The following is a 12,048-nucleotide window of genomic DNA, read 5'->3' on the forward strand; positions in this document are numbered from 1 at the left end:
TTATTTATTTGTCAGAGAGAGAGAGTGAGTGAACGAGCACAAGCAGGAGGAATGACAGGCAGAGGGAGAAGCTCAGCAGGGAGACTGATGCGGGACTCAATCCCAGGACCCTGGGATCATGACCTGAGACAAAGGCAGACGCTTAACTGACTGAGCCACCCAGGTGTCCTTCCACTGAATTATTAAACTATTATTTCAATGACTACATTTTTCTTTTTTTTTTTAAAGATTTTATTTATTTATTTGACAGAGAGAGATCACAAGTAGGCAGAGAGGCAGGCAGAGAGAGAGGAGGAAGCAGGCTCCCTGCCGAGCAGAGAGCCTGATGCGGGACTCGATCCCAGGACCCTGAGATCATGACCTGAGCCGAAGGCAGCGGCTTAACCCACTGAGCCACCCAGGTGCCCCTAATGACTACATTTTTCATTTCTAGAAATTGTATTTGGTTGTCTCCCAAATCTGCCTGGTGTTTTTAAGAATGTCTTAGCCAGGGATGCCTGGGGGGCTCAGTCAGTTAAGGGTCTGACTCTTGGTTTCAACTCAGGTTATGATCTTGGGGCCATGAAATCAAATCCCATGTTGGGCTCGGTATGCGGCACAGAGTCTGAGTCTCTTTCCCTCTTCTTCTGACCCTTCCCCTGCTCACTCACTCTCTCTCTCTAAATTAAAAAGAAAAATGCTTTACCCATTTTCACATGCTTAATTCCTTCTATTAAGTCTTTATTAATATCTAATGATGGTTTAATAGTCTTTATCTGGTAGTTTTATCTGAAGTTTTGAGGGTGTAATAGTAATGTGCTATTTATTGAATCTCCTGCCCACTCATATAGTATTAAATTCCAGTCCCAAAATGTCATGAGAGATGGACTACAGTTGTGTATTCTCAGGAAGATGACCATCCTTCTCCACTCCAAGCACAAGTTTGGACAGTAAGCTTCCTTATCTTCAAACAGGCAGGTGTGGGTACACTAGGAATTTCCTTCCTAGTCTGCACTTCACAGAATGTGTAACTCTTCGAGAGTCATGGTTTTATAAGGAGTTCCCAGTTCTAATTCACACAAGTCCAAGGCATCATCTCCAATCCCAGTGTGGCCATTAAAGCTTTCATGACTGAGACAAATAAACTCCTCAGGGCTGCCTCAGCATTAGCTCCTGAGCTTACAACTCTGTTAATCAGTTCCCTCTTCTTTTTTAGCCCTTAGGTATTTCCCTTGCTATTTTGTGAGCCCAGGCATTCATTTTAAAAACATGTTTGCAACATTTCATCCTCATTTCTAGATACTTTATAGTGGAAGAGCTTTTAAGTTAAATGGTTCTCTTTCCGTATTGCCAGAAACGTTATTTCCTATTCCCTCATAATTAAATCTAAAAGTTTTAAGATATATAGGTTTTCAAAGAAAATCTATCTATAATTAAATTTTAATTGGATAAAATATGACTTTCAAATCCAACAGAAGTTGGAAAATAAGTTTATTCTTTCCATCAGTTATCAAAGTGAAAGTCTAAAATATCCTTTTAAGCTTCAGTAAATCCAAGGTACATTGGGAGAGATTATAGAAAACACCTCTCCAAAGTTGCCAAAGTATGTTGCAAACATACTAATTAATCCTCTTGGGTTTTGGTTTTTATTGTTATTTAACAGTGAAACATTAATTAATCCTCATGATGTACCTAGCTCAAATCAGGTCTGTGACAACTTTTATCCTCACTTATAAGCAGAAAGCTTACTTGTGAATAACATGACTATGATCATGCTATAATCCAATGATAAAGTACAGAGTCAAGACTCCTGATTTCTTGTATAATTGGAAAAAAAATTGCTGGTGATCTAGAAAAATTCAACTCTAAATGTTTTTCTAACAAAACACTAGTATTTATTATTTGTACATATATAATGGTTCAAAATCTAGACTTGCTTTATTCTTGTTTTAGAACAGGGGCACCTGGGTGACTTAGTCGGGTAGGCGTCTGCCTTTGGCTCAAGTCATGATCCCAGGGTCCTGGGATCAAGTACCACATCAGCCTCCATGCTCAGCAGGGAGTCTGCTTCTCCCTCTCCCTCTGCCCCTCCCCCTGCTCATGTGCTCTCTCTCACTTTCAAGTAAATAAAAAAAAAATCTAAAAAAAAATATTTTAGAACAAAAATATGTTTTTATTTTTATTTTATTTATTTATATATTGAAAGAGAGAGCATGCAAGTAGGGGATGAAATGGGGGGATAGAGGGAAAGGAGAGAAAGAATCTTAACCAGGCTCCATGCTAAGTGCAGAGCCCAGTGTGGTGCTTAATTTCTCAACTCTGAGATCATGACCTTAGCTGAAATCAAGAGTCAGGCATTTAAACAACTGAGGCACCCAGGTGCCCCAGTATGTCATTTTCTAAGCATAAGCAAAAGAAAATCTTCAAGGTTTTTTCTACTCTTAATAGTTACTAGCCCTACATCACGAAAAGAAGTTACATTAAATCAACATGTCTGCTGCAAATCTCTGTAGGCTCTTCCTCTGGGACATTAATCCACCTGGAATACACCATTATTTTAGTCAGGGGAAAAAAAAAAAAAGAGTTTTTGTTTTGTCAGTTTTTAGGGATTTGGATTTGTTGTTTCTGCTATGTACTTTTTTACTAAGAGTTAAAGAGCAAAAGTATTCATATTTATTTGCCATTAAGTTTATTTCAAGGTTTTTTCCCTTTCACATAATTTTTGTCACATTGGGACTTAAAAGTTATTAATAAAACTCATTTCCCACATATGAGGATTAAATATTTTAATTTTAATTTTTTATTTATTTATTTATTTATTTTTAAATATTTTATTTATAGATAGCGTGAGAGTGACAGAGAGAGAGAGAAAGAAAGCATGAAGCAGGGGCACCTGGGTGGCTCAGTGGGTTAAAGCCTCTGCCTTCAGCTCAGGCCATGATCCCAGGGTCCTGGGATGAGCCCCTGCATTGGGCTCTCTGCTCAGCAGGGAGCCTCCCTCCCCCTCCCTCTCTGCCTGCCTCTCTGCCTACTTTTGATCTCTGTCTGTCAAATAAATAAATAAAATCTTCTTTAAGGGGCACCTGGGTGGCTCAGTTGGTTAAGTGACTGCCTTCGGCTCAGGTCATGATCCTGGAGTCCTGGGATCGAGTCCCACATCAGACTCCCTGTCTGCTTTTCCCACTGACCCCTCTCCTCTCATGCCCTCTCTCTCTCTCTCAAATAAATAAATAAAATCATTAAAAATAAAAATAAAAAATCTTTAAAAAAAATAGTCCTTTAAAATAAAATAAAAAAAGAAATCATAAAACGAGGAGAGCAGTAGGCAGAGGGAAAAGCAGGCTCTCCACTGAGCAGGGAACACAACCTGAGAAATCATGACCTGAGAAATACTGTAATTTTTAAATTAAAAAAAGAAAGCAAATGTAACAATTAAGATTCCTCTTTCTATAATACAGGATAGAAAATCTGCTGCTGTTGGTTTCACTATCAGATCTATGGTGATTTAATCAAACTCCTTTTTTTTTTTTTTTAAAGATTTTATTTATTTTTTGACAGTGAGAGAGGGGGAGAGAGAGAGAGCACAAGCAAGGGGAGCAGCAGAGGCAGAGGGAGAAACAGGCTTTGCCCTGAGCAGGGTGCAGGACTTGATCCCAGGACCCTGGGATCATGCCCTGAGCCAAAGGCACACGGTTAACAGACTGAGCCACCTAGGTGTCCTAATCAAACGCCTTTAAATTAAAGTCCTACTGTCAGCTGTTAACTGCCCTGGAATTAAATAAATAAAACTTAAAAAATAAAGTCCTACTGTCAGAAAGACACTCACTAGTCAATCTGTTAAGCAGCACAAGATTAAATGGATAAGGTCTAAAAAGAAACCAGCCTCAACAACAACAAAAAACCTTTAGTGAACTCTACTTCACTGTCTTGTATCCTTTTGTCAAGTTCTCACAATTTTCTTATTTATGGGGAATTCATAAAAACATATTTTCCAATATTACAAATAGGAGGTCCTCTTATCCAGCACTTTTCAACCCTTTTTACCACTCTTAAGGAAAGGTGTTCTCCATGTAACATATTCCCACTATATATGCCCAGAGTTTTTTATAACTGATATGCAGCTACCAGGAATGTAAATTATGAGCACTTGCTAGCCAAACACCGCCTCCACTTTTTTTCTCATATTAATTCAAGACACACCAATGTTGCAATACTATGGCCCAATCTCTCATTTTATAAGTGAGGCACCTGACAGATTAAATAACATACTCAAGAACACCACACAGTGTAATCACCAGGGACAGAGTATACACTCCATCCCAGATCTTTTGTGCCCAATCTCCAATTCACCCAATGACAATCACACTGCCCTCTAAATTCACTATTGTGGAACAACTACTGAGTTAGCCAGGCCAGAGTATATGAGTTATTCTACACCAGTGATTTTTTTCATGTCCCTGGAGCTTACCTCTTTAAATACTAAAACTTTAAAAAGTTATCAATTCCAGTCTCTTCAACAAATGGTGTTGGAAAAATTGGACAGCCACATGCAGAAGAATGAAATTGGACCATTTCCTTACACCATACAAAAAAATAGACTCAAAATGAATGAAAGGCCTCAATGTGAGAAAGGAATCCATCAAAATACTTGAGGAGAACACAGGCAGCAACCTCTTTGACCTCAGCCATAGTAAATTCTTCTTAGAAACATCACCAAAGGCAAGGGAAGCAAGAGCAAAAATGAACTATTGGGACTTCATCAAGATCAAAAGCTTTTGCATAGCAAAGGAAACGGTCAACAAAACCAAAAGACACCTGACAGAATGGGAGAAGATATTTACAAATGATATGTCAGATAAAGGGCTAGTATCCAAAATCTATAAAGAACTTAGCAAACTCAACACCCAAAGAATAAAGAATCCAATCAAGAAATGTGCAGAAGACATGAACAGACATTTCAGCAAAGAAGGCATCCAAATGGCCAAAAGACACATGAAAAAGTGCTCAACATCACTCGGCATCAGGGAAATACAAATCAAAACCACAGTAAGATACCACCTCACATCAGTCAGAATAGCTAAAATTAACAAGTCAGGAAACGACAGGTGCTGGCAAGAATACAGAGAAAGAGGAACCCTCCTACATTGTTGGTGGGAATGCAAGCTGGTGCAGCCACTCTGGAAAACAGCACAGAACTTCCTCAAAAAGTTTAAAACAGAGCTACACTACCTGCTAGTAATTGCACTACTGGGTATTTACCCTAAAGATACAAATGTAGTGATCTGAGAGAGCACGTGCACCCAAATGTTTATAGCAGCAATGTCCACAATAGCCAAACTATGGAAAGAACATAGATGTCTATCAACAGATGAGTGGATAAAGAAGATTTAGTATATAAATACAATGGAATACTATGCAGCCATCAAAAGAAACAAAATCTTGCCATTTCCAATGATGTGGATGGAACTAGAGGGTATCATGCAAAGTGAAATAAATCAATCAGAGAAAAACAATTATCATATGATCTCTCTGATATGAGAAATTTGAGAGGCAGGGTGGGGGTCTGATACAAGGAACTTAAGAGGCAGGGCAGAGGGTCATGGGGGTTGGGAGAGAAAAAATGAAACAAGATGGGACTGGGGAGGGAGACAAACCATAAGAGACTCTTAATCTCACAAATCAAACTGAGGGTTGCTGGGTGGGCAGGGATGTATAGGGTGGCTGGGTTATGGACACCGGGGAGGGTACGTGCTATGGTGAGTGCTGCAAAATGTATAAGCCTGATGATTCAAAGACCTGTACCCCTGAGGCAAACAATACATAATATGTTAATTTTTAAAAAGTTATCAATTCCTTTTGGTAGAAACCTTCCATAAGTGTAAAAGCACAAATCCAGATTCCTTGGGTATTCCAGTGAACCAACTCTTGACATTTTTTCAATTATTTGCTTAACTACCAGGTCATGTGTCTCGTGAATATTTCCCTGCCGTGGTACTAGTCTTTCCTGTATTGATCTGGGCTCCCTCAGTGAATGCAACCATCTTACTACACTCATTCAATTCCAACTTTACTGCCAGGAGAATGTGAAAACAGCAACAGGGTGGTGTCATTGGTAGAAGCAGATGGATTTAAAATGGCAGAGAAAAAATGCATTATTTTGCAGACTTTTTAATCATCACTTCTACCAATAACTGTATTATATTAGAGCCAGCTAATCGACATAGACCTTTGGCCTCCACATTAAGAGGCCCATGTTGCTACACGTTTTGAGCTTCTAATGTCATTTCTTCCCATTGTCCATGTGTTATCACCAAATAATTCCCCTATCTCCAATACCCTATTCAACTATAAAATGGGAGCCAACTGATTTAGGCTTATAAAAAATACATCAAAAATATTATTAAAGATATTCCAAATGACTACTTGAGGAATTCTCCTCCACAAGATACATAAGCATGACCTTTGATTTAGCTATTCAGGCTCCTTTTGGTTTTGCTTGCTTCTCAGTTCTGATAGTACACTTTCTGGGCAAGTGACCTCCAAAAAGTCAGTAAAACTTTTCAGATGTTGTATTTGTCTTTAAATCTATTCCATGTGGGAAAACTGGGTGGCTCAGTCATTAAGCATCTGCCTTTGGCTCAGGTCATGATCCCAGGGTCCTGGGATCAAGTCCCACATCTGACTCCTTGCTCGGCAGGAAGCCTACTTCTCCCTCTGCCTGCAGCTCCCCCTGCTTGCACTCACTAGCTCTCTCTCTCTCTCTCTCTCTAACAAATAAATAGGTGAAATCTTTAATAAATAAATAAATAAATAAATAAATAAATCTATTCCATGTGAATTCATACAAAAACTCCTAAAAAAAAAAAAAATTCCTCAAAGTAAAGTGCTTGTAATCAGCACAGAGACACAAACTCAGCCAAAGTAGACTTTAAACACTCTAAACAAGTGCTTCTCAAACTTGAAAGTGCATACAAATCTCCTGGAACTCTTGTGAAATAAAGATTTTAATTCAGTAGATCTGACGCTGGGCCCAAGACTGCATTTCTAATCAGCTGACAGGTGATGCCAAATCTTTTGGCCCCACATTCTACACTTTGAGTAGCAAAGCTCTAGAACGCATGTATCTTCTTTTTCTCTCTCCTATTACTAAATCCTCATTCCCCTGCTTGTTCCTTTTCTTGCTTTACCCTTCTTCTTGCTTTAAGTCTGCCAAGAATAACCACAGCGACTTTTTAGTCCTGTAGATAGCTCTTAGAACTATAAAGGATTTCCAATCTCTAACGAAGCTACAAAAATCATAGTGCAGAATGGCTAAAACATTATAATAGTCATAAACTTTCTCTGAATGTAACCAAAAGTAATATAATCAATATAGATGAGATAATTTTCAGGATGTGTAGTTTTTTGGTATATTTCTTAGCAATTAAACATTTTCCTTAGGATATGATTTTTAAAAACTTATGTTGAGGGGTGCTGGAGTGGCTCAGCTGGTGAAGCGACTGCCTTCAGCTCAGGTCAAGATCCTGGAGTCCTGGGATCCAGTCCCATATCAGGCTCCCAGCTCTGTGGGAAATCTGCTTCTCCTTCGGACCTTCTTCCCTCTCGTGCTCGCTCTCACTTTCTCTCTTTCTCAAATAAATAAATAAAATCTTCAAAATCAGCAGTCTTTAAGCTCTTGTCCAAAAAGGATCAAGAGCACGAAAAATAAATAAATAATAAAAACTTAGTTGCATTTCTTAACAGGAATTAAGAAACTGTTATTTATGTTAAGTTCCAATAGCATTTGGGACACCAGGGTGGCTCAGTTGGTTGAGTGTCTGCCTTCAGCTTGGGTCATGGTCCCGGGGTCCTGGGATCAGACCCCACATTGGGATCCCTGATCCGAGGGGAGCCTGCTTCTCCCTCTCTCTCTCTCTCTCTGTTTCTGTCTCTCATGAATAAATAGATAATATCTTTTTTTTAAAAGTTTCAGTAATATTCAAAAACAGCTATTAATTATGAACAGAATAATGGTACTTGTACTAATCTTTATAACCTGTTAATATCATGTCTTTTTTAGGTTACTCTAAAATTTTAAGAAATTCTGCTACTGGGGCGCCTGGGCGGCTCAGTTGTTAAGCATCTGCCTTCAGCTCAGGTCATGATCCCAGGGTCCTGGGATCCAGCCAGGCATCGCATCGAGCTCTCTGCTCCCTGATCCGAGGGGAGCCTGCTTTTCCCTCTCTCATGTCTCCTGCTTGTGTTCCCTCTCTTGCTGTGTCTCTCTCTGTCAAATAAATAAATAAAATCTTTAAAAAAAAAAAAAAGAAAGAAAAGAAAAGAACTTCTGCTACCAAGTATATACCTAATCGTCAAGAGTCAGCTTTCCAATGAATTAATATTGAACTATAAATGCCTTATAATCTTATATAAAGTTCACTTAAAGTTGCATTATACCAGACTCTTTCAAATATCTCATAACTGTCATAGGAACCGCTAGATTTAGAATGAGCCCTTTAAAATAATAAATGCTAGCATTCATACAGCAATAGAAATGTTATTCTTCCCAAAAGACTCTGTGCACCTAATCAACAAGCAGGAGTCTCATTTTACAGTGGGGGAAACCTGAACCATATTCAGGTTATACAACCAAGTAAGTACAGTGCAAACAGAATGTGAAACTCTTACCTTTAAAACCTATCTTATAATTATTAATATGTTACAGGTCAAATATTGTTACACTTCCTTTTCCGTACCAAAACTAATTCTTTAAATCAAAATTATGTAAAATAGCTGATTTCTCAGTAACATTTAGAAATACAGTTTCTGCATAACATTAGTCTTGCTAATACAGTGAACAACAGTGTAAGTGGAATCCAATTCTGTGGTGCAGTTTTCTTCCAGGGAAACCGAAGCAGACAATTCCACTCCAACAAACCAGACAACAGTGCATTCTAGTGGCCAAAGGAGAGCATAATCAGAAATGTCTTGGACTCTGGACTTAAACATCTGAAATCTAGATGCTAATAAGACAACATTATATTTTATGAGTTGTTATAAACTTAAAGAAAATTTGCATTTAAGATTACAATGAAGATATAAGGAAGAAAAAATATTACCCAAAAGCTCCAGTCACTACTCCAGTTATGTAAATTTGGTCCCTGTTTTTTTGCTGAAACTGTATTACTCTCATCCACAACTGGACCAGGATTCTCCTCTAACTCTTCCTGGGGCTCAGCAGCAAAGTTTGACTCCCCTTCATTTATTACCTGGGAACAAGTACCAATAATTTAAATTACTTACTGAAGAATGTTCATTTTAAAATGACAAGAGTTAATGTTCAAACTAGATAACTTAACTTGAAAACAATATTTAAGCTTTTAGAAAACTAATTTTTTCCCCTCTACAGTTCATATATTCACACATGTGACAAATATTCTCCAATGACTACTACTGTTAGGTAGTTTAATTAGCACTGGGAATTAAAAAATGAGTAAAACAGGGGCACCTGGTTGGCTCAGTGGGTTAAAGCATTTGCCTTAGGCTCAGGTCATGATCCCAGCAGGGAACCTGCTTCCTCCTCTCTCTCTGCCTACCTCTCTGTCTACTTGTGATCTCTGTCTGTCAAATAAATAAATAAAAGCTTTTTTTTAAAAAAAAGAATAAAACAAAGTCCTTAGCCTCCAGAAGTTCATAGTCGGCTAGAGGAAGATTAAACAGCAAAAATACCAGGCAACGGGAGTGACAATTAGTTCAACCTCTTTGAAGAGTAATCTTCAGTGTCTAGTAAGGCCTAAAATGGGTATAATTTAAAACCCTGTGTACAGAGAGTCAACAATGTTTGTAATATTTGTAATACTAAGAGAATGGAAGCAAACTTAGTAACCATTTGTGGGAAGCTGGCAAATTCACTCTGATTTATACAAACAACTAAGTTAAAAACAAATAAATCAGGCATTGGCCCCCATGGAGGACTGGTGGTGGGCGGGGAGAGCACACCCTGTGCAAGACGTGGGCCCAATGGGTGGTCGCTGGTGAAAGAGAGCCATTATGGAGTTTACAAAAGGGAGGGGAGCAGCCATTGTGAGAACAATTAGAGCTCGCCAGACCCCTTAAATAGCTCTGTTGTTCCTGCTTGTCCTGCTGCTGCTGCCATCTAGGCCTCTGTTGTAACAGAAATCCTGATCCTTGGGTTTACAGAGAAAACCACCCATGGCACCCAGGTGGCACAGCAAAGGGGTAATTCAGCCTCAACTTAAGCTCAGGGTTTTTGTTTTTTGTTTTTTGTTTTTTTAAGATTTTATTTACTTATTTGACTCAGTGAAAGAAACAGAGAGCACAAGCAGGCAAAGCGGCAGGCAAAGAGAAAGGGAGAAGCAGGGAGAGAGAGAAGCGGGCAGCCCCCCTGGGGGCTCAATCCCAGGATTCTGGGATCATGACCTGAGCTGAAGGCAGATGCTTAACCAATTGAGCTACACAGGTGTCCCCAAATAGGGTTTTTAAACTCCATAAAATAACCACATGCCCTTAGCCCTGGCAATACTGACTTGAGGCTCCCTGAAGGTTCAAATTTATAAATACGAAATGGTAGATAGGACTCCCTCCACTCACCACCACATTCACTCACCACCAAGAGGGAGAGAAAAAGAAACAAAGCAACAAACCAAAAAAGAAAGAAAGAAACCAAACAAAAAAATTGAAACAGAAATCCACAATTTGGCCTAGTTGGAAATCCAAAATGCAAAACTTATTAAAATAATTTATACAACAAAAGATAAAGATTGGCTTTTGTATCTGTATGGCAAAGGTTTTTGAATTAACTTCAACATCTGTTGAAATGTATCAAGTGGCAAATTTTCATTAGTTTAATCAATACTGGGCTCAAGCTATAGTTACACCTGGAGACCCCACTAAATTTAAACCAGGCACCTCCTATAATCAATCTTAAGGGAATTACTCAACATAAAATGGACCGTAAATAGGTATACGTCACTTTAACCCCCAGAAGTACTGCCTTGCCTAAATTCTCCCTGGTAATATATAGTATTGTACACATCACCCTAAAATATCCTATATGGGCAATGGATGCTCTGACCCAACAAAAAATTTAAACAGTCTTTGGAGCGTACAAATGGCTTTTTTAAAAGTGAGCCCTCCCCGCCAACCTCTAGCTAAAATAGTAAATACAACTCAATATAATATAAAACAGGGCCTTAGAGGATTGGGATTTATTATATAGGACCTAATTAGTGAAAGACTTATTATCCCTACTGCTTTTCCATTTAACAGCCTAATGTAGCCTGTTAAAGTTGGGAAGATGAATGGTGCCTCACAGTGGATTACTGGGCCCTTGATGCTGTGCACCTACCCATTAAGGTCCCTGTCCCCAGTACTATGGAACTTATTGACTCTATCCAATCAGAAACTAGGAAATATTTGATATTTTAAATCTGGCTAATATTCTAGTCAATGTTTCTCTCAGTAACCTCTCAGTCACATTTTTCCTTCACCTCTAGTGAGAGACGATATACCTTTATCTAGCTAGCCACAAGATACCTCAAAAGGCTTGCCATCACATGCAACCTTTACAGGCAATATCGTAATTGTATCCATTTTTCTCCAGGAGCACAGGTATGACATTACATAGATTACATTCTCCTCTGAAGACATTCTTCTGACATACCAGTCAGGACATACAAATATGCGCAAAGGAGTTCACAAAAAAGGGGATAGACCATTGCCCCAAACACAGCATAAGGACTGCCACCTTAGTTAAATTCCTGTAAAGTATTTAATAAACCAAGTGATGAAGTCCCAGAACCTAAGTCAGGTTCGGTGGGGTGAGGAGGTTCGGAGCCGACGACTAAAGAAAGAATTCTTAAGACGTCGTTGGTGCAAAATGGTGGTTTATTAAAGCACGGGGACAGGACCCGTGGGCAGGAAGAGCTGCTGCCCCGGGTTGTGAAGGTGGGCATGTTATATACCCCACGGCTGGGGGGAGGTGGTGAAGGAATGGGAGATTTCGACAGAGTTCTCACATGCTAGGGAGGGCCTAGAAGGTGCCCGGGGGGGGGGGGGGGGGGGGGGGGG

General features: G+C 39.2%; 1 protein-coding gene across 1 annotated transcript in view; it reads right to left on the minus strand.

Annotated features, from left to right (window-relative positions):
• Nucleotides 1-12,048, minus strand: part of GRAMD1C (GRAM domain containing 1C) — an 88,929-nt gene that overhangs the window by 73,769 nt on the left and 3,112 nt on the right. Inside the window, exon 2 of the mRNA XM_059388119.1 lies at nucleotides 9,078-9,227. Coding sequence (XP_059244102.1) covers nucleotides 9,078-9,227 — 150 coding nt within the window. The remainder of the gene's footprint in view (nucleotides 1-9,077; nucleotides 9,228-12,048) is intronic.

Source organism: Mustela nigripes, chromosome 2, assembly GCF_022355385.1.
Source record: "Mustela nigripes isolate SB6536 chromosome 2, MUSNIG.SB6536, whole genome shotgun sequence".
Lineage (NCBI taxonomy): Eukaryota > Metazoa > Chordata > Mammalia > Carnivora > Mustelidae > Mustela > Mustela nigripes.